Source organism: Natator depressus, chromosome 3, assembly GCF_965152275.1.
Source record: "Natator depressus isolate rNatDep1 chromosome 3, rNatDep2.hap1, whole genome shotgun sequence".
NCBI classification, from domain to species: domain Eukaryota; kingdom Metazoa; phylum Chordata; order Testudines; family Cheloniidae; genus Natator; species Natator depressus.
The window spans coordinates 53364314-53391274 of record NC_134236.1 but is presented as its reverse complement, the minus strand read 5'-3'; the positions used below and the strand labels follow the sequence as shown (position 1 = coordinate 53391274).

The following is a 26961-nucleotide window of genomic DNA, read 5'->3' as shown; positions in this document are numbered from 1 at the left end:
CCCTTGTTGCCAAGAAGGCCAATGGCATTTTGGGATGTATAAGTAGGGGCATAGCGAGCAGATCGAGGGATGTGATCGTTCCCCTCTATTCGACACTGGTGAGGCCTCATCTGGAGTACTGTGTCCAGTTTTGGGCCCCACACTACAAGAAGGATGTGGATAAATTGGAGAGAGTCCAGCGAAGGGCAACAAAAATGATTAGGGGTCTAGAGCACATGACTTATGAGGAGAGGCTGAGGGAGCTGGGATTGTTTAGTCTGCAGAAGAGAAGAATGAGGGGGGATTTGATAGCTGCTTTCAACTACCTGAAAGGGGGTTCCAAAGAGGATGGCTCTAGACTGTTCTCAATGGTAGCAGATGACAGAACGAGGAGTAATGGTCTCAAGTTGCAATGGGGGAGGTTTAGATTGGATATTAGGAAAAACTTTTTCACTAAGAGGGTGGTGAAACACTGGAATGCGTTACCTAGGGAGGTGGTAGAATCTCCTTCCTTAGAGGTTTTTAAGGTCAGGCTTGACAAAGCCCTGGCTGGGATGATTTAACTGGGAATTGGTCCTGCTTCGAGCAGGGGGTTGGACTAGATGACCTTCTGGGGTCCCTTCCAACCCTGATATTCTATGATTCTATGATTCTATGATTCACAATTTTATCTTTAGTTATATTGAGTAGGTGAACTCCCATCGGGTCAGCCATCCTGGCATACTCAGGACTGCATGGAGGGAGTTCCATAGAGCCCTGCTCCCCCATAGACCCCCCGGGAGTCTGTACTCTGTCCCATGAGGTTACAGTCCCCGATGGCCGATGAGTCCCCATGTGCCCAGGGGCTTCATTCCCAACACGGGCTTCGCTACCCTGGCCGGGGGCCTCCCCCTGTCCTGCTGCCCAAACTTGAGCCCATGCTGGGCCTACCCTGTCACCTTGTACAGACCCCTCACACCTAGCTGTCTGATGCTGCTGCAGTGAATGCAGATTAGCTTGCAGCAGCTGTGTAATACCATCAGTGCCCCCACAGAAGGTGTCACCCCTAGGTGGGTCTGCCCAGGCTTCTGGACCTCCCAGTCCTGGACCTGGAGTATTTACTACCCCAGTAGGCTCACTCCTGTCCCCCTCAGGTGAGGGACTGGTTGAGCACGGTCCCTGAACCTCATTGTGGCCCCTGCAACTGCCACCCCTTGCCAGGCTGGAAGGCCGGATACCACCTCTGCCACCCATTGCCCAAACCTCTCTGTGGTTTAGATTACATTCACACCTTTAGGATCAGCATTACTGCCACCCCTTGTGTTAGGTGGAAGGAAACATCCTGATTCTAGGTGACCTTGTACCCTCTGAAGCACTGTAACGCTGTGGAGCAAACCTCAGAAACAACGTCACTGACCATTTGCTGTACAGCTTTGCTGACTACCCCATTAATCCACATAGCTTGCCCACTTGAATGCGTGGATGCTTTCCTTTGGTCATTTGCCTCCCTTAGTCCATGAGGCTGCCCTGGGTTATTAAACACACCACTTTGGGCATTAGCAGCCCCCATACTTGTGAGTACCCCCTGCTCCTGCTGCAATACTGTCTCCCTTGGGTCCCCTGCCAGCCCTTGGGCTCCATTGGGACTGCCCTGTGCTGCAGTTACTGTTTCTGCTTGTCCCCTTTCCAGCAAAGTACAGACACCTGAGCAGCAACCTGCTCACAGCCAGAAAGAATTTCAGCCTGATAGCCCATACATTCACCTGCAGCACGGCTGGTACATGAAACAGTTAAATTCCCTTGTCTCCCCACCCCAATGCACTTCGATTGTTTCAGAAGCTGAGGAGCTTCCCTTGCCAATTCACCCTCCCCCACTGCAGCTTCCAGCCTGCCTATGGGTGGGAGTACCTGGGGCAGGCGGATGCTAATTCCCCTTCTTTCCACTCTCCCCTTCCTGAGTAAGCCTGAACCCTGCTGTCCCATGACTGCCGTAGATGCTGAGCAGCAGCTGGACTTGCTCAATCACACCTCTTGTGTCCTACTTGTAATTTGCCTCTGCCTGCCCTTTCCTGCCTCTGGGTCTGGGTCTGGGTCTGCAGGGTAACAGCCCTCCTTTTTCTCCAGCTCACCCTTCTCCCTGCTCCTGGAGCCATGCTGCTTCAGGATCCTGTTTGCTGGCTTCCTGGCTGCGTGGAACAAAGAGACTTGCCCCACCCAGGTTTTGTACCTTTTTGCCCTTTTGATCTCACATTCCTGGGATGGGGGTGGAGGTGGAGGTGGGGGAGAGTGTTAAGTCATTGCTGCAAAGCTGACCACAGAGCACCTTTTTTACAGCAGTTTCTGACCTCCTTCCCCACCCCCACAAAGCAGAGCTGTCCCTCCTGGGTGACCCCAGACAAACTCTCCCCCACCTTAGTTGTGGTGCAGTCATTGTCAGCTCCTCAGTGTTAATCCTTTGTGTTGCCATAAACAGTAAACTGCCCTCTATTTTTGCATTTCTAATTAAGATATCTCATTGACAGAGATATCTTAATTAACATAATTTAATTTTGATTTAGATATTTTAACACTTGTTTTTACACTAAATCATCTTTGAAAAGATGAATGTTGTCCACTAACTTTAATTCCCAAGCCAGAAGACCAGGAATAAATTTAGGTTACTGGATGTCATGATTCTATTAGTCTTGTGCTACTCACTGTTTCCCACATCACAAACTATTACACAATATGGCATGGATTAGCAATCTTTGTTCTAGAACATTCTCACAATTAGAATGGCTGGGGCTGCTGAATGGTAGGATTAAGGTGAACTGGCAAATCTGTGTGGGGAAAGATTCATGGCGATAGCCAACACTCTCCAGAATTGTCTGCTGCTCGTTTTCTGGGGCATAAAAATTCAGTAAATTATCAAACAGAAAAGCTAAAGCTTGTCTTGTAGAAATTACATTGCATAGATAATTGCAGTCTTTTCCTCATCTAAAATTGAGTCAAACAACAGGGATGGGAAAGTTATCCATTTCCAGCTCATTGGCTTTTAGTTATCCACTCCTTTGACCGTTTCCTCCCCCCTTGAATTTATGCTATTTTAATATTAGAAAACTGTGGTACATGTACATGCTTTAACATAGAATGTACATTTTTCTTGTGATTTAAGTCTTTCTCTCGACCCTGGATCTGCTGGATGAATTTCAAATGGATGTCTCTTAGGGATCTATTTTGCAGGAAGATCTACAGTACTCTCTCAAAGCAGCAGTCAGGGCACATGACTAAATAATTTAATAGGCATTCGTATCGCTGTAAAATCCTTTGTTTCACTCTAGTATAAGGACTTTGCCATTTAGGTTGGGGATTTCTGCCATGAAAATAATAAAAGAATCTTTCTTTCTTCTAACACTGAAAAAAAGAACTTTATTTTAATTCTTTATTCCTTATTTTAATCGGAATAAATAATGTTTATTATTTATTTAACCCCCTCCTGCTACCATTTTAAAGAAACTATACACACATTCTAACATCTCCTTCCTTTTCTATATAAAAAGTCTTTAACAAGAATTAATATTCTCAACAAATTAAGGAGTCAGATGAGTCACTGTCTTCAGTCTTCCGGATCTGGTTATATTCTGGCCTTAAAAAGAGTTTTGTTCTGTTGATTCACTTGAATTATCAAATCCCACATGTGAAGACTACTGTTCACTGGTTTTGGACTCTTCTGAACAGCCTTATCTCCCTTTACTAAGGCTGTGGTGTAAGTAGTATTTCTACTAGGGTCACATGGCAATTCTTCTGGGTCTGGAGCCTGACGAAGATGCTGTATGTTTCATCAGTGCTTGTCAGAGTACAATAATAGTACATTAGAACTAAAAGGGCTAATCAGGCAATTAAATGAGACTACTGCATAGTGCTTCCTTTGGGGTTACACATTAAATTCACTCAAAAATTGAAGCTGATGAAGAATGTGGCAACCTGCTTGTCAAGTGTGTACATTAGTGTGTGTACACTAATACACTAGTACATTATACTAGGTGGTCCATGATCTATATTTGGTTGCAGGTGCAGTTTATTATATTAGTTTTGACTTAAAGTGGTAAATGGCTTGGAACCTCCCTAACTTAGAGGCAGTCTCTCTTCTCACACAATACTGTTGCAATTGCAGACAGAACAGAAGCTCAAGCTGAGCTCTCTTGGTTTAATTTAACAGAGAGAGAGCTACCAGCAAAGCATGCTCCTGAAGCCCCTTTGACCTTTGAATTCACTCCCACCTTTGCTCCGATATAGTCTCAGTTTGATGTTCTCCATGGCAGGTTGCAAGGTTAATCACTTGTCTTGAGCTTATACAAAGGCAGGTGTGACTAGAGGATTGTATTTCTCAGAAAGCAAGTAATATTTGCCAACTCTCCTGATTTTTGTCATGACTCTTGTGTTGTTTTATTTAAAGCCTAAACTCATGGAGTCATGTGGTTTCCTAGAGAATCTCAGCTGTCATGATAAAAATAATAAATGTCTAGCCCTCCTGGTTGCAGAAAGAGCTTGAGAATGCAACTCCTAAAAAGCTGACCAAAAAAAAAGTAAAATAAAAAGAACCCTCAAATCCCTCCAAAAAAATCTTGATTTTTAAGCCAATCTCTTCATTTTGGGGGCCTGGCTCATGATTTTTGAACACTTGAGGTGTATATTACTGGAACGGGGTACATTTCAGTTAGGGCCATATTTTTAGAGTTACTTAGGTGCCTAAAGATGCTAATAGGCACTTTATGGGATTTTCAGTATCTGGACCTTAGGTCTTTGCTTGGTTCCTTTCAGGGGAAGATAGCTGCTGAATTTCTTGGACCTGATTTTCTTCTCACTTTCACCAGTGTAATTCCATTGTTTTTTAGGGAGCCACTTCTGATTTATACTAGTGTGAGTGGACTTATGCAGTGTGTTACATTAACAAAACAAAATACACCTATCGTGAGGAGAAGATGGAATGTGCATGTGTGTATAAACAAACAAACTAAATTGGAATAATTTAAATATGGGAAATTCCTTTCTCTCCTTTCCATTTTCATTTGCTTCCTCCTCCTCTCTCTCTCTCTCTCTCTCTCTCTCTCATCATCCTGTTCCTCTGTCCATTTTCAATATTTCCCTACCCTCTTCGCCACTTTTTTCCTTCTCCTTTTCATCTTCCCACTCTCCCTCTTCTCATTGTCCTTTCTCTCCCTGTGTCCTTTCCACGGTTGCACTTTTCTACCCTAAATTTCTACTATTTAATATTTTTAAGATATATCTGCCATTAATATGTCCCTCACCAACAGAAGCTGGTCCAATAAAAGATATTAACTCACTCAACTTGTCTTACTAATACAGTAACTACTCTTGGACCTCAAAGTCTTAATCAGGTTTTCATTGTTATTGCTTCCATTTCTAATACGTACTTTTCTGGTAAATGGGGAGTTTAATTTAATGTGAGGCTTTATAGCCCATAAATCTTGAGCTAGTGGAAAAAACTAAGGATAGCAAGTTTATTGATTATATTTGTAATGACTTTCTATTAGCTAATATTTGGTGGCTTCTTCATCTGGGAGAAGGGGGAATTTCTTTTGTCTTGTGCCTATTCTTTCTTGCTCTCTATGTGTGTGTCTGTGTTTAATAATTGTCTGACTTTGGCACACCCAGGATGAATAGAGTAGATATGGGAGTTATTCTTCATTATTAACTCTGAACATGTTTCAGAGTTGATCTGTTTTGGAGAGAGATATTGTAATATGTTCATGCATACTTAATTGTATACTACATGGGACCAGAGAGCAGACTAAATTAAACTTAGATTTGAAATCACTTGATTAAGACCTGTTCTAAACTAGAAAATTAAGTCAGTTTAACTGCGTCGCTCAGGGGTATGAAAAGTCCACATTCCTGAGAGGTGTAGTTAAATAGACCTAAATTAGAGGGATACAGTGCTAGGTCAATGGAAGAATTCTTCCATCGACCTACCTACCACCTCTTGAGGACAAGGATTACTTAGGCCGATGAGAGAACACCTCCCATCGGCACAGGTAGTGTCTTCATTGAAGTGCTATAGCAGCACAGCTGCAGCGGCACAGCTGCACTGCTGTAGTATTTCAAATGTAGACAAGCCCTAAAACACTTGAGATATAGAGAATATTTTAGGGGCGAGAACACGCTCAGAATGAATTATTGTCTAATAGATTGTAAGCCCTTTGGCACAAAAGCCTTGGGTAAAATTTTCAAAAGCACATAAGTGACTTGGTCTAAGTCCCATTTTCAAAAATGATTTGGCACATAGGAGTTGGAGTGTCATTGGAAGTGAATTGAACTTAAGCTCTTAAAGAGCCTAAGTCACTTTCAAAAATGAAATGTAGGCTCCTAAGTCACTTAGGTGCTGAAAATTTTACCCAGTATGATCTGCATCCTGTTAAAATGGCACTCTTTCCCTATCTTTTGTACAAATGTAAAACATTGCTGCTAAATTTGTTTGTTAAAGATGTCAAAGATTTTACAAAGTTTATCTGGGCTGATAATAGACTGCAAATTACGTTGGAAAGGTTAACATCTCCTATGAAATTTGGAGAGGTCTGTTTCCATGTTTATAATCCAGCAGGGCATTTTAGGTGTGGAACTAACTGGCTGTTTGATCTGAGTAGGTAGTTGTATTTATTTGGAGCAAGGTTTCATTTACACTTTTTACTCTGTTCTTAGCAGACATCCCCATCATTATTGTAAATCCCACCTTTTTTTGTCTGCCCCATTGTTATGGACTTAGAATGGAACACATGGTTTGCCCCCTTTGTTTCTAAAGACATATATACTCCCCAATATACTCCTGAGTTTCTCACAGGTCTTTTTAGTGTAGATTTTCCATTTTTATAGAAGTGTAGTACTGGAAGGGACCTCAATAGGTCATCTAGTCTAGTCCCCTGCACTCAAGGCAGGACTATATAATAACTAGACCATTCCTGACAGGTGTTTGTCTAACCTGTTCATTAAATAAAACGTCCAATAATGGAGGTTCCCTAGGTAATTTGTTCCAGTGCTTAACCACTCTGACAGTTAGGAAGTGTTTCCTAATGTCTAACCTAAACCTCCCTTGCTGCAATTTAAGTTCATTGCTTCTTGTCCTATCCTCAGAGGCTAAGGAAAGCAATTTTCCACTTTCCTCCTTGTAATAACCTATTATGTACTTGAAAACTGTTATTGTGTCCCCCTTCAGTCTTCTCTTCTCCAGGCTAAACAAACCCAATTTTTTCTATCTTCCTTCATAGGTCTTGTTTTCTAGACCTTTAATCATTTTTGTTGCTCTCCTCCAGACTTTCTCCAGTTTGTCCACATCTTTCCTGAAATACGGTGCACAGAACTGGGCACAGTACTCCAGCTGAGGCGTTATCAGCACACAGCAGAATGGAAGAATTACTTATCATATCTTGCTTACATCATTCTTGCTAATATATCCCAGAATGATGTTCACTTTTTTTGCAGTGGTGTTACACTGTTCACTCATATTTAGCCTCTGACCACTATGACCCCCAGATACCTTTCTGCAGTACACTTTCCTAGGCAGCCATTTCCCATTTTGTATGTGTGCAGCTGATTGTTCCTTCTTAAGTAGAGTACTTTGCATTTATCCTTATTGAATCTCATCCTTTTTACTTCAGATCATTTCTCCAGTATGTCCAGATCATTTTGAATTTGAATCATATTCTCCACAGCACTTGTAATCCCTCCCAGCTTGTTCTCATCCACAAACTTTATCAGTGTACTCTCTATGCCATTATCTAAATCATTGATGAGGGTATTGAACAGAACCTGACCCAGAAGCAGTCCCTGTGGGACCCCATTCGATATACCCTTCCAGCTTGACTGTGAACCACTGATAACTACTCTCTGGGAATGGTTTTCCAACCAATTATGCATCCACTTTATAGTAGCACCATCTAGGCCAGTGGTGGACAAACTGCAGCCCATCAGGGTAATCTGCTGGCAGGCCGCCAGACAGTTTGTTTACATTTTCACGGCTGCCTGCAGCTCCCAGTGGCTTCAGTTCGCCGTTCTCAGACAATGGGAGCTGCGGGAAGCAGCGTGGATGTGCTGGCTGCCACTTCCCGCAACTCCCTTTGGCCAGGAACGGCAATCCATGGCCACTGAGAGCTGCGGGCGGCCGTGAAAATGTAAACAAACTGTCTGGCAGCCCACCAGTGGATTACCCTCATGGGCCACAGGTTGCCCAGCACTGATCTAGGCTATATTTCCGTAGTGTCTTTATGATATAGTATCACATGCCTTACTAAAGTCAAGATATACCACAACTACTGCTTGCCCTCTATCCACAAGGCTTGTTACCCTGTCAAAGAAATTTTAAGATTCTAAGACTTAATGTACATTAGAGCACTCATTTGACTCATTCTATTGGTGGCTTTGTGTCTACATTCGGGCTGCCTTACACTGGTTCTGACAGATCATCAGTTCCTGCACACCTGTGTAGGCATGCATTTCCTGCTGCATGGGTGGAGAAGAGTGGGGGCATTCCTGGAGAGGCAAGGGAGCAGCATATAGGAGGATGCATGACAGGGGAGAGTGAGAGTACTACTGAGGGACACACACTGCAGTCTCAGGGTATTTCGACACAACAAAGAAAAGCCTATGTCTGGCCCATGCCAGCTGATTCAGGCTTGTGGGGTTCAGGCAGTGGGGCTCTTTAATTGCTGTGTAGACTTCCAGCCTTAGGCTGGACCACAAGCTCTGGGACCCTCCCACCCTACAGGATCCTAGATCCTGGGCTCCATCCCAAGTCCGGAAGTCTGCATAGCAATGAAAGAGCCCCGCAGTCTGAGCCCCATGAGCTGGATTCAGCTGTCATGGGCCAGACACAGGTTTTTCTTCGCTGTGTAATCATACCCTCAGATAGATCACCACCCAAGTAGCTGCAGAGCTGGGTGGGGTGTAAGAGGGCTTTTTTGAGTGGGGCACATAGATGAGGGACAAAGCAGATACTGTCAGCTGGCAAATTAGAGAATTTCAACCACTGAGGGAGCAGTCAGCTCTGTGAACTGAATTGATGTGATTGGGCCAGTACATTCATCCACATTGGCACATCATTGACTGAATCTGCACAGCTTCATCCTCCCTCATTACTTTAGCCTGACAGAAATTTGAGGAAAGCTATACTGATTGCTGCCTCCCCTACAATCAATTATGTGTAGACACAAGCTGCTTTTCAATCTCAGGAAGGGGGAACACTTACGTAACTTCTCCAAGTAGCTGAGGCCTACAGATTTATATTTCCCCCCTTATAATGTACCATCCAGAATCTAAGCAGTTAGTAACTAAATATAGTTTTGTTTTTGTTATTTCTTTTTTGGCTTGTTTACAAGTAAACTGATTTTAAAATATCATTCTCTGGCAGTGAGAGGAATCAGTTTGTTTATTCCAATTCTTCCTTTTTAGAGGTGTTTGTGTGAAGTTTTTATACAATTTTGAATCATGCTCTGTTTATATTTTTGGAGATGCTTATTGTATCAGTAGGAGACTTAGGGGGCTTGATTTTCTCCTTGTTCTAGGTCATCTCCATTAATTGTTAATTTTAGGATGAAGGTTTGCAATTCACTCTATCAGAAGGTTTTATTTTTATTGTTTCTCTTTGTCCATGTTCTATTTGAGGATATGAGATCTCTGTAGTGAATAATAATATTTCTAGAAGAGAAATGGTAAAGAAGAGACACAATTACTTTCTTTGTTAACACACATTTTGGATGGGAGTTCTGCTCCTTTCTTTATCTGCCAAATATTTGTATAATTCTTAACTAGAGGGTCCCCAACTTATCGCTGCAGTATTGGGAACTATTATTTAAACTGGTACCTAAAATGCTGATGAAATGTTTCTCATAAGGAAGCTTTGAATAGAAATGAAACTCTGAACTTACGTTGTCATTACATTAGTATCACACTTTGTACAAACGTAATGGGTTTTTGAAAGTTTATTGTGTTCAGTTATATTCTATTCCATATATCTTATTCCACCTTCATCACTGTAATGTCTCAGCACCTTCTAGTAATGCATCAAGTTGTGAAGCAAAACCACTCAACTACAATGAGTCACCCTTCCAGTAGAGCCTGCAGTGATCCATCTCCCATGGATGCTGTAGCAGCCTATCATTGTGCAGGGCCCAAGTCACATGATCCCAAGGCACACGTATTTCCCCCTCACCACCAGAGCTGTAAGTTAGTCTATGAAACAGCACCACTTGGCTAGGAATTCACCTGCTACCTCACGGTGTTGCAGACCCCCTAGACAGATCCTGTCCTGTTCCTGCCCAGCCTTGCCCAAGCCTTGTTCCAGCCTGCCTCAGCTTTGTCCATGTTCTATTCTGACCCTGCTCCAGCCCTGTTCCTGGCCCTGTTCCTGACCTGTTCCAGCCTCTTGACACCCAAACCTTTGGATTGACTCCAACCCATCTTCAACCTTCGGCCTGCTTCCTGACTATGATCCCAATTTGGCTTGTCTACGGATTCTGACTCCAGATCTAACCCACAGTTTATCCCCAAACCCCAGTTTCAGTGCTGCCCTCGATCAGCCCCTGACCCTACATCTGCCTTCAACTATTGCTCCAATCACCAGGCCTGACAACCTAGAACCGAGAGCCTGATAGATTTACTTTTTGACCCTCATGTAGTTGGCATATGTGGTGAATAATGAAACTGAGTGTTATACCATTGACCTGTCTGACAAAATATAAATCTGTGTGTATATAATCTACACATACAGAGAGAGGTAATTAAATAGTTAATTTTTAACTATTTGATTTAACAGAAATACAAATTATTTTTGACCTTATGTCCTATTCATAAACTAATTTTACCCTGTAACTTTTTATCACTGTGTTTTAGATTCTCAGCTCTAGAATCAACACCAAATCTGATACCTATGTCAGTTACAGCTTTTAAGTAATTTAAAAACAAGTTTAAAAACAATTCCCCACTGTCCATTTGGCTGTTTCAGTAATATTATTTAAATATGTAGGATTTTCTTCAGACCATGCAGCTGCCTACTATGCTCCCCCTGGGAGATCAATGAAGGGTATTGGTGCCCTAATAAAGAAAATCCAGTCTACCTTTTATGTGTCAGTCTAAATGAATAATTACAAGTATCATATTACAAGGTTTAACTTCTCATTACAGGAAAAGGTTAAAAAGTATTTGGTCCGTGCTCTACATAAGGTTCAAAAAGAAAAGGAGTACTTGTGGCACCTTAGAGACTAACTAAATTGGTTAGTCTCTAAGGTGCCACAAGTACTCCTTTTTTTTTTTGCGAATACCGACTAACACGGCTGCTACTCTGAAACCTGTCATAAGGTTCAAAGTATCCCTATTTCTGAGAGAATAAATGCTGCCTCAGTTTCTACTAAAAATGGTTGTTAAAAAGCAAGAGTAGGGATGGTTTATTCCCAGACATACCTACTGGCAATTAACCTACCCTTGTTTTCAATTTTTCCTTTCATATGGAAGAAATTTCTAAACCTTTCCTGTTCTTTAGTAAAAAGGCAGCAGATCAAGAAACCACATGAATAAGTGAGTCCATAAAAAGAAGTAGAAGCCACAGAAAAGTCCCCATCCAAAAAAAGAGCTACTGCTACCTCAACAAGGAGGTGATCTTAGCTACTAAGCTCCAGCGGCATCTCCACCTCATTCTCCTGGGGAAGTGTGCTTGCCTAGCTCACAGAGAAATAGTAGGAGGGTTCAGCACGTTAAGTGAGCAGATTACTCTGAGATTTTTGTGGATTTTTGAGTATCCACAGAGGTCTTATGTACATTCTTGCCTGTTAGAATCCTAGACATTATGGGACTTGCTCTGTCCTCATGCACATTCTAGTCTTTGGGTATATTGAGAAAAGCAGGATGAAATTATTCAAGTGACTACTTGAAAACTTCAGTTTCCAGTGACCCAAAACTATTTGTGAATTTGTGTCAGATTTACTGAATTGTTTCAGGCCATTACTAATGTTGTTATTATTATTTTATTTATTGAGATTTAGATGTCATTCTCAAAAGAGGAGGAGGGTGACATGGTGGTGCTCTCTGGATGATTTTTATCCTATTGATTCAGATACTCCGCAGGGATGAGGGAGACCCAGCTTCAATTTCCCCCTTTGCCTGATAAGAAGGGATTTGAATTTGGGTCTTCCACAGTTCAGGAGAGTGGTCCTGCTACCTTCTCTTTCTCCTTCTAATCCTCTGGCTCTTTTATAAATCTAGCCCTTAAAAATCCATTTTGGGTGGAATGAAACGTTTTTTTTTTCTTTAATCCAAACCATTTTTTTAATTTAATTAATCTTTTTTGAACTCCCAGTGAACCAAAATCTCAGTCATTCACTCAGTTCTAATATTGAGTTTCCCTGGGTGTTAACAGGGCAGAATCTGACCCTATGTCTAGTTATTTTTCCCCTTCTAGCTGGCCCTAACCCTTTGGACAATAGGGCAGAAAAGATTGAGTCTAAACCCAACTCTTTTTCTTCCTTTATTTCTACTCTCCTTAAGTGATTCTGAAGATGTTATTTATTAACAAATTAATTATACTGTTAATTCCCATGATGCCTCAGTATCTCTGTGTCAGCAATCATAAAAATGAGAGTGTAAAAGATCTATTAGGTCATCTTGTCTGTCTCTCTGCCAGTGCAAATTGCCGCCCCCACCCCCCCCCCCCAACATGGTTTATTCTTGAATGCTTTGTTCAAGAGAGTTTTGAATACATCAAAAGAAAGTTTCTATCGCTTCTCCCAGGAAACTTTTTTTCTTGAATGACTATAATAGCCCTTGTTTTTAGTGCCCCCTGATATTCACTTCCCAGTTTCCCTTTTTGCACTGTATGAACACCTCCTTCCTATGCACTGAGAAGCTCTGGGAAGCATTGTGGTTCCTTGAGGCTCAGTCCCTCCCCATCCTCATCCTGGGATGGGATGGCTCTGCACAGAGAAGGGCTATCATATTCTGGTACTTCACTTTCTTTAATCTTCCCTAATATTCAATAAGAGGTGCCAGTAATTGTGTGAAGAATTCGTGCTGTGATCTCAGAAGTGCTGCATAGGGATGCATGGTCAGATTTAGGAGCAGGGAAGCCAGGAGCTAGGCTTGGGCTGCTGTTTTTGTTGTTAGTGACAAAAGGGAAAATAGAATGAGGTTAATACATTTCAGTTATTCTTGACATTAAAAAGTTTCTATAAGCTTAGAGGAAATGAATTTTTTCATTTGCTTATATATGGCATTAATAAATTCAGTTTTACAGATTCAAGCATGCACATTTATCATCATATATGACAGGGATAATTCATGCATGCAAATCATGCATCAAAGTCGTGAAATGGGCTACAAATGCAATAAAAATAAGGTATTCCAAAATTCAACAAATGTGGTGGGGTTGCCGAAGATTCTCTTCAACTGGGGCACCGTTTGGTCTAGTACTGGTCCTAAAGAGATGGACTGTCTCCTCTCTGATTCAAGCTCATGATGTTTGGGAATGTATGAAAAACTGTCTATCTTGCTGCTTCTCATTCCTAGGTGTTTTGAGAATTTCTTTTTTGTTGTTGTTTGTTGGTTGGTTTTGTTTTTTAATTCAGCTTTCCAAGTATCTCCCATCTATTGAATACATGGATTTGATTATTTTCCCCAGACATAATTCAATAACTTGCATTTTTTTCCACTAAGAATCTCATTTTGATGTTTCTTGATCATCTTTCCAACCTGTCTTGGTTCCAATGAGCTTTGTCCGTACTAGTGTTTGCAATTCCCTCCAATTTAATATGATGTAAGAATTTAATATGAGGTTTACTATTCCAGCTATATCATTGTAAAGACATTAAATGAAGCAGGCACATTGCTAATCCTTGAACTCCAGAGATAGTACATCCAAAAGTGGTGAGATGTATCCTTCAGAAGACTAGCAAGAATTATATTTGGACCATTTGATATACACATATTATTTGAGGAGAGGGAAGCTGATGACATTTGATAAATAGTTGGAAGCAATACTAGTACCATCTAGAGAAGTTGTTCCTTTAGAAGAAAGGAATAGCGGTACAAAAGACATCTTGATTGAAAAGTCAACAAGGTTAATTACAGTCTGTTGTAACAAAATTCCCAATTGACTAGATGTCTAGAAGTGGAATTATATAATTTCAGTGTAGTATTAATTGTGGATGTTGCTCGTAATATTCCATATTAATAAGTAAAAATTAGTAGATTCTGTGCTGAGCCTCCTGAGGGATGAAGTCCATGTCTAAAAGGTCCAGCCCAGGAAGAAGAGAGACAAAGATTGCTTTAAACCCACATTTTGCCTGAACTCGTGGCTAGAACAGCCCCAATATGTTACAGCTACTCCTGGGGCAGCTCCATCTTATGCCAGTATCCCTATAGGCAGTTCCGCAGTCCACAGTAATTGCTGGATGGAGCATTATGGCCATGCTCTCTCCTGCCACCAGACCCACCATCCACATACCTCTCTGCAGAGGGCAGTGGGAAGAGTTAGCACTGGGTAGCTTTTACCAGCCTGGCACTGCTGCTGCACCAACTAAATGCTAGCCTGGGTTTTTGAAATCCTTACTGTGCACAAAGGCTCTCATAGTGACATGCTGGGGCAAAGGCAGGGTCAGCATCTGATCCACTCTATTTACTTTGGTTATTCTAGTCTTTATGAGAGCTCTGAGAGTTTAGGAAGGATTAGAACACGGGCGGCAAACTTTTTGGCCTGAGGGCCACATTGGGTTTCCAAAATTGTATGGAGGGCCAGTTAGGGGAGGCTGTGTCTCCCCAAACAGTCAGGTGTGGCCCGGCCCCCATCTCCTAGCCGACCCCCCGGCTTCTCACCCCCTGACAGATCCCCCGGGACTCCTGCCCCATCCAACCCCCCCATCCCCCGATGACCCCCCTGGACTCCTACCACATCTACCACCCCCTGCTCCCTGTCCCCTGACCGCCCCTGGAACCCCTGCCCCTGACTGCCCCCTGCTGCCCCATCCAACCCCACCTCTCCTTCCTGACTGCCCCCCCCCCGGGACCCCTGCACTATCCAACCCCCCTGTTCCCTGCCCTCTGACCGCCCCGACCCCTATCACGCCCCCTCCCCCGACCATCACCCCCAACTCCCCTGCCCTCTATACAACCCCCCCTCTGCCCCCTTACCACGCTACCTGGAGCACCAGTGTCTGGAGGTGCTACAACCGCGCTGGCCAGACCGGGGCTCTGCAACTGCGCTGCCCAGCCACCCAGAGGATTGTGCCAGTGGTGCGGCACGCTGAGGCTGCGGGAGAGGGGGGACAGCGGGGGAAGTGCTGGGGATGAGCCTCCCAGGCCAGGAGCTCAGGGACCGGGTAGAAGGGTCCCGCGGGCCATAGTTTGCCCACCTCTGGATTAGAATAATACAAAAAAGTTTTCTAGTATTCTCAAGTATTTCCAGTATAACTATACTTTTATCAAGAGACTTCCTTTTGATTAATAGGTAACTTTTTCTTCATTCATTTGGTTCTGGAGATTTTAGGTTCAAGTCTGCTGATTGGAGCTTTGTATAAATCATACCGAGCTCTGGCACTGCCTGTTTAGTCTAATACTGCAAAACATTGTAATCTTTTGTGTCATAGTCTAGATTTGAATTCCCTCTCTTTTAAGGCTCAGGCTCACATCATCATAGAGAGATTTCATTTTGATTCAAACTTTGTGGAAATACCAAATCAGAAAAAAGTGATACTTCACAGTCTCAGAGTAGAAAATTTTAAAGTTGTTAATAATGTATTCATATTCCCCGAAGGTGAGGCTTTTAGTGAAACAGTGGGGGGATTTTTATGTTTCAATATCTAAATAGAGAAATAGGAGCTGGTTATGATTAATGTAATTTTATGAGAGTATTGGTTTTTAGTAAATGAAATGCTTTTTAGTAAATGAAAAATCCAAATAAAAATTTCAATAAAAATATTAATAATGATATGGAAATTTGCACAAAATATGAACAATTTTGACTGCTGACAATTTTTCAGTCTTTTTTTAAAATGCCAAAAAGTTTATCCATCTCTAAATTAAGCATTTAATAATACAAATGGTACTTTCTTCAAATGTGTGTAGCACAAAATCATGACTGCAAAGATTTTTCCATGCATTCAATGTTATATTAAGTGTTATATTTCCATAGGACCAAATTTTATCCATTGATAACTACACTGGAATTATGCCAGTATGACTGATTTTCAGTCTTTATATATGGAACTCATATATGGTTTTGATCATCCAATAACCATTTATGTTCAAAAATGGATTCAGACAACAGTGGATTTGTGATGGTTTTTGTTTATTTTTTGGAGACGCTAGAACATGGCTTAACTCATTTAATTCAGAAACAAATATTTATCCTGGGTAATTAGGAGAGCATCAAATTAAACTCATGAAAACAAAAACAGATAGGAGTGAACTGGATTAGGCTATCAGCACTGAATTGTTAATTGAGCTATGCAATTAGGGATTAGTTTAATTACAAAAATATTTTTACTTAATTAACTGAAACTTGATCTTTCTCAGAGTAAAGAAACCACATTTTGGAATTAGTTTTAAAACAGCTATGAATGTAAAATTATTAGAGGAACTGCTGAAAATTAGTGATGACGTGATATATGTTTTTGTAGTTTGAGAGACTAGTGAAACTGAAATTATGAAAGTATTAAAAGTATCTGAACAGTTAATTCACATACTGTCCTTCATTTCGAGACTTCATCCTGTTTACTGCCTATTGTATATTTTTGGTCCTTGAGCACAGCTCCTAGCTACCAGTTATTTCATTTAAATTAAAAGCAAGCTCTTCCTTGGTAGTGCCTTTGGGACGCTTATGCTGCAATACATTTGCTTCTTTCTTAAAAAAATATAGATTAAGTAAATTCATATGAGATGTAACATATGCAGTTTCCTAAAGTACATTATTTTATCCATAAATGCTTCAGAAATCTTAACATTTTATTTGAGGATAGACAAAATAAATGGACTGAAATCATATTAAAGCATAGAAGGTTAGAATGAGCTTTCACTTTTCTTTTTTTCTTTTTTTTTTTTTGAGGAATATGCATCTCAATTGGAGAGCAGAATTGGTTGTATAAATAGAATCCCTGCTGTGATTTCTATTAAAAATAAAAATGGCTTTGTTTTGTTTAGTAACTGTATTTATATAGGACACTATATGGTGTGATCGTAACCTACTGTGTGCTGCCCAATGTGCTTCTGGATGTATCAGGTATGTCCATTGACAGTGGAATATCATTAGAGTTTGGTAGTAAAACTGATGGAGACTAGCAGGGAGTCAGTTAAACACAAACAACTGTGTTCATTTTTATTTTTTCCTCCACAAACATGTATACAACCAGAAGATGCTGGGAAATAAGTTTCAGTTACTCAAAGTAATGTTTGTGAAGTTTCTCTTTGCTCTGCAGGAAGATCTTTTTTTCTTTTTTCCCCCACTGATGTTTTCTTTTTAAGACACTGTGATTTTAGTTGATTGAAATAATTTAAACAAGATTTAACTGAACCCAGCCATTGGTATTCTCTGTAATTACTTTTATTATCCTCTCTATACACTAAAGTCACTTAGTATTCTGTGTACACATTAGAGTTTATTAACTCAAATCATCTACCAGTGGACTATGGTTTTTGTTGTTACACTGGCTGCCCAAAGAATTTTTGAAAGACCGATCATTGCTTTGGGTGGCTAATTACACAACATCTAACACTAAAGAAACTTCATTACAATCATCAATGCCTCCCTTCAATAGAAATGTGGGGCCCGTCTTGAGAAGCCCAGACCACCTACCAGGGGTGAAAGTAAGTCGAATGACTTACCGGTACTCTGGGGCCAGCTCTGGCCCCCGGAAGGGGCGGGGCCTAGGGCAGAAGGGGTGGGGTTGAGGGGGTCAGAGTCAGCCACAGCCCACCCTGTAAGGTAAGTGCCCCCTCATGGGGTAGCAGCAGTAGCCCAGGGCTCCGGGGACTATTTAAAGGGCCTGGGGCTCCCCTCTTCTACCGCCCTGGCCCTTTAAATAGCTGCTGGAGCCCTGCAGCCGCTACCCCAAGGCTCCAGCAGCGGGGCTCTTGAGGCAATTTAAAGGGCCCGGGGCTCCACTCTTCTACCGCCGTGGCCCTTTAAATAGCCGCCGGAGCCCTGGGGAAGCGGCGGGGCTCCAGCGGCTATTTAAAGGACCAGGGCGGCAGAGGCAGCTGGAGCCCTGGCCCTTTAAATAGCCCCTGGAGCTCCCGCTACCCCAGGGCTCTGGGGGCTATTTAAAGGGCCCGCGGCTCCCCTGCTTCTACTGCTCCAGTCATTTAAATAGCCGCCCGAGCCCTGGAGTAGCGGCAGCGGGGCTCCAGTGGCTATTTAAAGGGCCCGGGTGGTAGAAGCAGGGGAGCCCCAGGCCCTTTAAATAGCAGCCGGAGCCCTGCAGCAGCTACCCCAGGGCTCCAGCAGCTTTACTGCTGGGAGCCCCAGGCCCTTTAAATTGCCCCCTGGGGAAGCCGGGCTGCCCCACTACGGTGCACCAGCTCTTGCTGGTATGCTGTACCAGGGCTTACCGTCTTACTTTCACCTCTGCCACGTACACTTTCTGTTGAATTCACTGGGAGTAGCTTGTGCTCAGCACCTTTGAGGTTTGGGCATTTAACATTCCATTAATATCTATGCATAGAAAAAGATCATGAAGCAAATCTATCCAGCTATTGGTACCTAGCTATTGCCCTTTCTATTTAAGCCTTGGATTGTCTGAGTTTTTAAAAATATTTTCCTGCTGTACTTGCAGATTGTATCAATGTTTCATTTCACAGTAAAATTACATGTTGCATAAGAAAATTCTCCTCCCTTCAGTTCATCTTTCTTGGCTTGAGTTTATGCTTATTTATTCTTCAACATTTCCCCCCTTTCAACAGTTAAATAGCATCCACATTTTCTATTCCCTTTACCAGTGCCATGCACAATAGTTTAGTTTGCATCTGGGAAGGTGTCCAGAAGGTTTTGATGGTGAATGTCAAAGGTTCATACTTATGAATGAGGTTCAGGAGGATGTCCTTCCTCCCCCAGGTTTCTTATTTTTTACTAATGTGTAAATTGGTGCAACCTGGTATATTGTAATGACCCCAAAATGTTGCTAATAAATCTCCTTTGATGAATATTTGTGAAGATGATTATCTTTAGAACACCTATATTGTGCACATCCTGTAGAAGGATATGGTTCATGCTATATGTCAAAATAGATCCATATAGTCTAAGGTCACAGGGGATCATTGGATCATCTACAATGACCTCTTAGACCAGGGACCGGCAACCTTTGGCACGCGGCCCATCAGGAAAATCCGCTGGCAGGCCGGGACAATTTGTTTACCTGCAGCATCCACAGGTTCAACCAATCGCAGCTCCCACTGGCTGTCGGAAGCAGTCCCTCAGTCCGCGCCAGTTCCCGCAGCCTGCATTGGCCTGGAATAGCGAACCGCGGCCAGTGGGAGCTGCTATCAGCCGAACCTGCAGATGCTGCAGGTAAACAAACTGTCCCAGCATGCCAGCAGATTTCCCTGATGGGCCGCGTGCCAAAGGTTGCCGATCTCTGTCTTAGACCATTACATTTCACCCAGCCACCCTGTACTGAACCCAATAATTTCTGTTTGACTAAAGCATGTCTTCCAGAAAGGCATCTAGACTTGATCTGAAGTCCCCAAAAGATGGATAATCCCCACTTCCCTTGGTAGTTTGTTCCAGGGATTAATCACCTTCACTGTTACATATTTTGTTCATTATTTCCAATTTGAATTGGAGTTTGGCTTCAGCTTTCAGTCACTGGATTTTGTTATGCTTTTCTCCACTAGATTAAAGATCCTTTTAGTACCTGTTAATTTAGTACCTGCTAGTCACCTCTCAATCTTCTTTAGAAAACAGATGGCTCAGAGTTCAAGTTCTGGAAGTGATAGAATAAAGGACTCAAGGCATTGTCTCCGACCTCTCACCAAAATCCCCTTTATTGATCTGATTTTTCAAACTTGCCATCATATATGAGTGTTCAGGTGAAAAAGCACCAGTCCTTCTTTTTTCACAGAAGATGTTGAATACAGGAAATTGTAACATAGCAGAATACTGAACCAAGTGACAAGTTCAGTCATTAAATGACTGATGCTCTGCAGTACTGAGTTATTCCTGTAAGGTTCTGGTACTTGTCCCCAACTCTTATTTGACTCAACAAGCAGAATGGATAGAGCTATGATGGTGTGAAAGTATGCCTCACCTCACAGCCTGTGGGTGCAGCTGCTGTCTCAGTTTCCTCACTTAAGATGGTCTCCCTTGAGCCAGTTAGATGACTGACCCTCTGACCAAATAAAAACCACTTTCCTTTCCAGGGTAACAAAAAAGAAGACACCATTCTTTGCCTCCTCTTCCCAGGGTAAGTATTGTATGTGTGGTCTTCTCCGCTTGCCGCAAAGGAGTGAAGGGGGACTCTTCCAGTCCTTTGACATTCCCAGGCCACATCTTCCTTCCTTATTCATCCCCGCTGGTAGCAGGAATTTCCACGCCACCACTGGTGATGCAGTAGGGGTGTCTGTATTCTTCTACCAGCCCTGGGACCCTAAAACTTGAAGCACCAGTTTACCGGAAACTGCCCTATGCTACTTCTCCCTTGGGAACTTCCTATATTTACCTGTCTCTTCCTAGACCTTCTTCTTGGTCCTTTCCCAGGAATCTGCAGCTCAGCTACTCTCAGGCTCAGCCATTTCTCTGGATCCTTTTCAACAGGGCACCACCTTACACAGACCTTTGTCAGAAGAGAGTCTCCCCAATAAGCAACTTCTCTCTCCCAGTGCCTCCTTAATCTGGAGAACAGTATCTGTCTTCCACATACTACATACCCTTTCTCAGCAGGTTTTTCTCCCAGCCTACAGTCTTTGTGTGATCTGGGATGAAACCAGTTACAGTTGAGAGCTAGCACCTCAACCCTTCTTACAGGTCCAGCTCACACTCTGACAAAAAATTTGTTGACAAGAAAAAAAATTATTGACCAAACAGTCTTCCCCTCTCTGGAGGCATACAGGCCCAAATGCTCAAAGGTATTTGGGCTCCTAACAATCACTGATATCAGTTGAAGTTACAAGCCTAAATACATTTGAGGAGATTGGCCATAGTATCTGTTAAGGGGATGCAATGACCAAGAGGAGAATTTTCTTGGGACAGTGGCTGAGTAGGGTCGGCATATAAAAACATGCACTGGCCCACATGCAGCCCCTGAGAGAGGGAGCATGGTTTGGGACAGGAGTAGGAGCAGCTCAAGAGTTCAGTTATTCTGGGTAGTGGAGCTCTACTCTTTGGGTTCCCTTTGGGAGGAATGATTGAAGACATGGTAGTGCTGTGCTGCCTACTTCAGTTATGGCATGTATGTTGATCAAAAGCACCCTGTTGTCAGCTCTGTCTAAAGCTGAAGGGAAATTCATTATGATAAGCATTGAGATGTAGCCTCTATCTGTTTCCAAAAGTAAGTCATCTTTGAGTGCTTCTAGGGTACAGTATAATAAAGTATAACATGCTCAGTTACTATGGTGATGAGGAATAGAACATTTTCAACCAGGGTTTCACTGGGCATTCTCTTATGCTAGAGGGAAAAAATAGTATTTCCTAAAGCAAATGGCCCAGTGTTTTCACCTTACTGAAACAAATAGTTCCAGTGAAGCCAAAGAGCGTAGGTGAGCGTTTAGCCCTATATCTGCAACCTCAATTTTACTGCAAAATATTTGTTCTGGCAGCTGTTTTCTATGTAATATAAATCAAGTGGGATATTAGGTTGCTCCTTGTAGGTTTCGTTGCATCACATACACACATTTGATGACTATTATGTGTATGTTAGTAAGTGTTTCAGCGAATGCTACAGACAGTGGGAGCATAAGATAACAAGCAGATGGTTGTGAATCACATGATGGGGGTTCATCATGGAACAGGTGAGTTTCCAGTGAGGTCCATCAGCAATTGGTTCTTGGCCCTACACTATTTATCATTTTATCAGTGACCTGGAAGAAAACATAAAATCATCACTGATAAAGTTTGCAGATGACAGAAAAATCAGGGGAGTGATAAATAATGAAGAGGTCAGGTCGCTGATTCAGAGCAATCTCGATCACTTGGTGGACTGGGAACAAACAGTAGGCGTACATCTAGGAACAAAAAATGTAGGCCATACTTATGGGATGGGAGACTCTAGCCTGGGAGGGAACGACTCTGTAAAAGATGTGGGAGTCGTGGTGGAGAGTCAGCTGACCGGGAGCTCCCAGTGTGAAACTGTGTCCCAAAGAGCTAAGGCGATGAGAAATGCATAAACAGGGGACTCTCGAGTAAGGTTCGAGTGGTTATTTTAACATGTATTTGGCACTGGTATAACTGCTTCTTGAATACTCTGTCCAGTTCCGGTGTCCATAATTCAAGAAGAATATTGATAAATTGGAGAAGGTTAAGAGAACCGCCATGAAGAATGATTACTTTTAGAATGCATGGCTCATAGTAATAGACTGAGGGAGCTCAATGTATTTAATTTAACAAAGAAAAGGCCAAGGGTGACTTCATTACAATGTGTAAGTATCTACTTGGGGAACAAATACTTAATAACAGGGGTTTAAATCTAGCAGAGAAAGGTATAATACGATCCAATAGCTGGGAGTTGAAGCTAGACAAATTCAGACTGGAAATAAGAAGTATATTTTGAACGGTGAGAGTAATTAACCATTGGAACAATTTCTCTACCACTGACAATTGTTTTTCCAAAAGATATGCTCTGATAATTATTTTTGGGAAGTTTTATGGCCTGTATTGTAGAGGAAGTCAGATTAGATGATTACAATGATCCAAGGATCTGGCCTTGGAATCTTGGACGGGCAATGATCTCAGTACACCCACTGTCTAACTTTTTTCTTGTTTCATTTAGGTGCATTTTGTGAGGAGCCCCTTGAGCCTTGTACTTCTCAACCATGCCTGAATGGGGGGATATGCCAGAATAATGAGCATGAATATGTCTGTGAATGTCTGGCTGGATTTCTTGGCCATGACTGTGAAAAAGATGTCAATGAATGTTCTTCAAGGCCATGTCAGAATGGAGCTACATGTGTTGATATGCCAAATGTAAGTCTAAATGTCATACAAATACACTAGTCCATAAAGTCAAAACATTTAAACTCTAATAATATGACTGTTTAAATACATTTTTCATACTGTATAAGAATAATTCATAAAATATTTTCTATGTATATGGTGCTTATAAAACAGAAACATTCCTAGTTAAAAAAGAACCCCATCACTTGTACTTTTCCTATGTTTCCTATCACTTGTTTAGAGTTTAGTTAAGGAATAAACAAAATAGTTTAATTTCATTTTAATCCCTGAAAAACAAAAAATGTCTATATAAAACATGCTACATTTCATATTGTTTTCTTTGTGAGTGTGGTGTTGTTGATTTTTGGTTTTGTTTGTAATTCTTTTTTAAAAGCTGTCTTTCAAACTGTAGTGTAAATTTAGGAAGAGCAGGAAAATATTTGATAATAAGAGCATATCTTGATTGGCATTATCTCAAATCTCTATGTTCTTGTTCTCTCATTAGTGTACTCATGTGAAGATTAACAATAATTTAGGAGTCAAGATATGCAAAGAAAAGTGTTAGAGTTTGTTAATCACTGTAATTGTATATTGAATGTCTGTGGTACACACACACACACACACACATATACATATGTAGCTGAATAAATATCTCATACCTATTTGTCTAAATATCCTGTACTTTTAGGGTTTGAGTCTTATATGAAATGTATAAGCACATACTTGTGTATTCTGTACAATCAATTATTTATGAGGTGCAATGCAGTAGTTTATTTTATATGTGTATATAATGATATGTTCATATGCACAGAATCATAGAATCATAGGACTGGAAGGGACCTCGAGAGATCATCTAGTCCAGTCCCCTGCACTCATGGCAGGACTAAGTATTATCTAGACACTCCTGACAGATGTTTGTCTAACCTGCTCTTAAAAATCTCCAATGATGGAGATTCCAGAACCTCCCTAGGCAATTTATTCCAGTACTTAATCAACCTGACAGGAATATTTTCCTAATGTCCAACCTAAACCTCCCTTGCTGAAATTTAAGCCCATTGCGTATTGTCCTGTCCTCAGAGGTTAAGAATAACATTTGTTTCCCAACCTCCTTGTAACAACCTTTTATGTAGTTGAAAACTGTTATCATCCCCCCCCCCCCCCGCCCCAGTCTTCTCTTTTCCAGACTAAACAAAACCTTTTTTTTTTCAATCTTCCCTCATAGGTCATGTTTTCTAGACCTTTAACCATTTTTTGTTACTCTTCTCTGGACTCTCTCCATTTTGTCCACATCCTTTCTGAAATGTGGTGCCCAGAACTGGACACAATACTCCAGTTGAGGCCTAATCTGATCCCTTACCACAATACTCTTTCCTAGGCAGTCATTTCCCATGTTGTATGTGTGCAACTGATTGTTCCTTCCTAAATGGAGTACATTGCATTTGTCCTCTTGAATTTAATCCCATTTACTTCAGACCATTTCTCCAGTTTGTCCAGATCATTTTGAATTTTAATCCTATCCTCCAAAGCACTTGCAAGTATCCGTCCCAGCTTGGTATCGTCCGCAAAAGATTAAGATCAGAATAAAGCTCTGTGCTGATGCTCCTAGAACTGACTGTGAAGAAACAATTTTGCAAACACTGCCTACTCCCCTGGAAGAAACCAAAATCAAAACAAATGTAAATAATACCCTATTAGAAATATAAAGGTCAGAATGTCAATATCAATACATAGTTTACTATAAAATGTCTTTTTCTCCCTACTGGGTAAATAGTAGATTACATTAATTGACAGCTGTCTTTCAAACCCACTGTACTTGGTTCATGATGAGAGAGAGAAAAAAATGTCAAGTATCAGAGGGGCAGCCATGTTAGTCTGTATCCACAAAAACAACGAGGAGTCCAGTGGCACCTTAAAGACTAACATATTTATTTGGGCATAAGCTTTTGTGGGTAAAATAAAGTGGGGTTTTTACCCACAAAAGCTTATGCCCAAATAAATCTGTTAGTCTTTAAGAAAAAAAAGGTATAAGCAATTTCCTTTCGTGAATTAGATATTGTGACAAAGTTCCTCCTCTACCTTGGTGGGTCTCGCGCTTATTGGCGGATATGCTCGCCTTGGAGCTTCATGGCAGCCCTCAGTTTGGCCGTTATCATGAACCCACAGTCCAGGTCAACTCCTCCTGTGTCTGACCAGGAGTTGGGAGGTTTTGGGGGAAACTGGGCCGGCCCTCTACTCCGGGCTCCAGCCCAGGACCCTGTGGAATGCAGCTGTCTAGAGTGCCCCCTGGAACAGCTGAGCAACAGCTACAACTCCCTGGGCTACTTCCCCATGGCCTCCTCCCAGCACCTTCTTTATCCTCACCATAGGTCCTTCCTCCTGGTGTCTGATAATGCTTGTACTACTCAGTCCTCCAACAGTATGGGTTCTCACTCTCAGCTCCTAGCACCTCTTGCTCCCAGTTCCTTACATGCACACCACGAACTGAAGTGAGCTCCTTTTTAAACCCAGGTGCCCTGATTAGCCTACCTTAATTGATTCTAGCAGCTTCTTGATTGGCTGCAGGTGTTCTAATCAGCCTGTCTGTCTTAATTGTCTCCAGAAGGGTCCTGATTCTTCTGGAACCTTCCCTGTTAGGAGACGGAATCGTTTCTTTGCTCGCTCCTGAGCTATCTGCTTTCCTTTCTTTCCTGAAGCCCCCTGGCCCAGATTTTTCACACTTTTCCTTTTGCTTAGTTTCCCCCCCCGCGTTTGGGCCGGACGCTTTGTTTTTTTGGTTTTGTTTTCTCCCGCTTTTCTGAGCTGCGTTAGTGTGCTGGCCGGTTGCCAGCACCCCCCCCCAGACGCCTGCTTTTGGACTTTGCTCTTTGCTTAATTGAAACCCCCAGAGGAGGGGGGGAGGACTGCCGACCCGCTGTCCAGAGAGGGGAGTGGACGCCCCCAGACCCAGCCGTTTTGTTTTTTGCCTGGACTTTTTTCTTATCATTACAACATTCCTAGCTGCCGAGAGCCTTGGGACAGAGCCAACAGCTGCAACAGATGCCAGAGGCCGGAGAACTCGCCCGAGCAGCCGTGAATCATCGTGGAGAGAAGCCGTAAGACTGAGGGATTTCCTTTGAATTATACCCTCGGGGGGGGGAGTTGACTGCGTTCCAGCTGCGTCTGTGGCGGCACAGGGGTGTAGCAGGGAGCTACCCCCAGATCCACCGGTGCCCCCAACCCCCCCACCACTACTACGACTATCACGGCCCCCGCTGCCTCGTCCCTGCTGGCGATCTGCCATCTGCCTTCGGATCCAGCTGTTTGCTTTGGACTTTGCCTTTCGGACCGGACATAACAACCAACCAAACGAGACTCTTCGGACAATTGTGGTGGGTCGTCCTCCCTCCACCCCCACCCCCCGGATTGTTTATCCTATAGTTTACCCCTACTACCGGACCCCGATTTTTGCCCCCCCCCCTTCTTCCGGTGTCTCCCTGTCTCTCCCTGCTTACAATGGCAGAGATGGAGAGACGCAAGGCCCCTCCAATGAAATTGGTTGTCCCTTCCCCATCTACCCCCCTGCCCACCCCTCAAGATTTTCCCACCGCCTCCATTGTTAGAACCCCTGCCCCCGCCCCCGCTGGGGCCTCGGCAGTGGGAGGCACCGGGGCAATTACTACTGCTGCTTTGGTTCTTGCCCCATTAGATTCTAGGAACCCCCCCCCAGTTCGACGGAAAGGTCGGGGCGGGCCGAAAGGAAAGGGCCCCGCTAAAGCCGCTGGGCCCTCCATGGCAGAGGCCGCCCCCACCACTGTGGCCTCATCATCGATCGTGGCACCCCTCCCAGCTGTTCCCTCCACCAGCTCTGCGACCGTCCCTCCCCCGGCCCCCAGGACGTATGCCCGGGCGGC

At 42.7% G+C, this 26961-nt stretch overlaps 1 protein-coding gene across 1 annotated transcript in view; it reads left to right on the top strand.

Annotated features, from left to right (window-relative positions):
* LOC141984481 (protein eyes shut homolog) overlaps window positions 1-26961 on the top strand; it is a 785366-nt gene that overhangs the window by 269212 nt on the left and 489193 nt on the right. The window contains exon 4 of the mRNA XM_074947561.1: window positions 22908-23101. Coding sequence (XP_074803662.1) covers window positions 22908-23101 — 194 coding nt within the window. The remainder of the gene's footprint in view (window positions 1-22907; window positions 23102-26961) is intronic.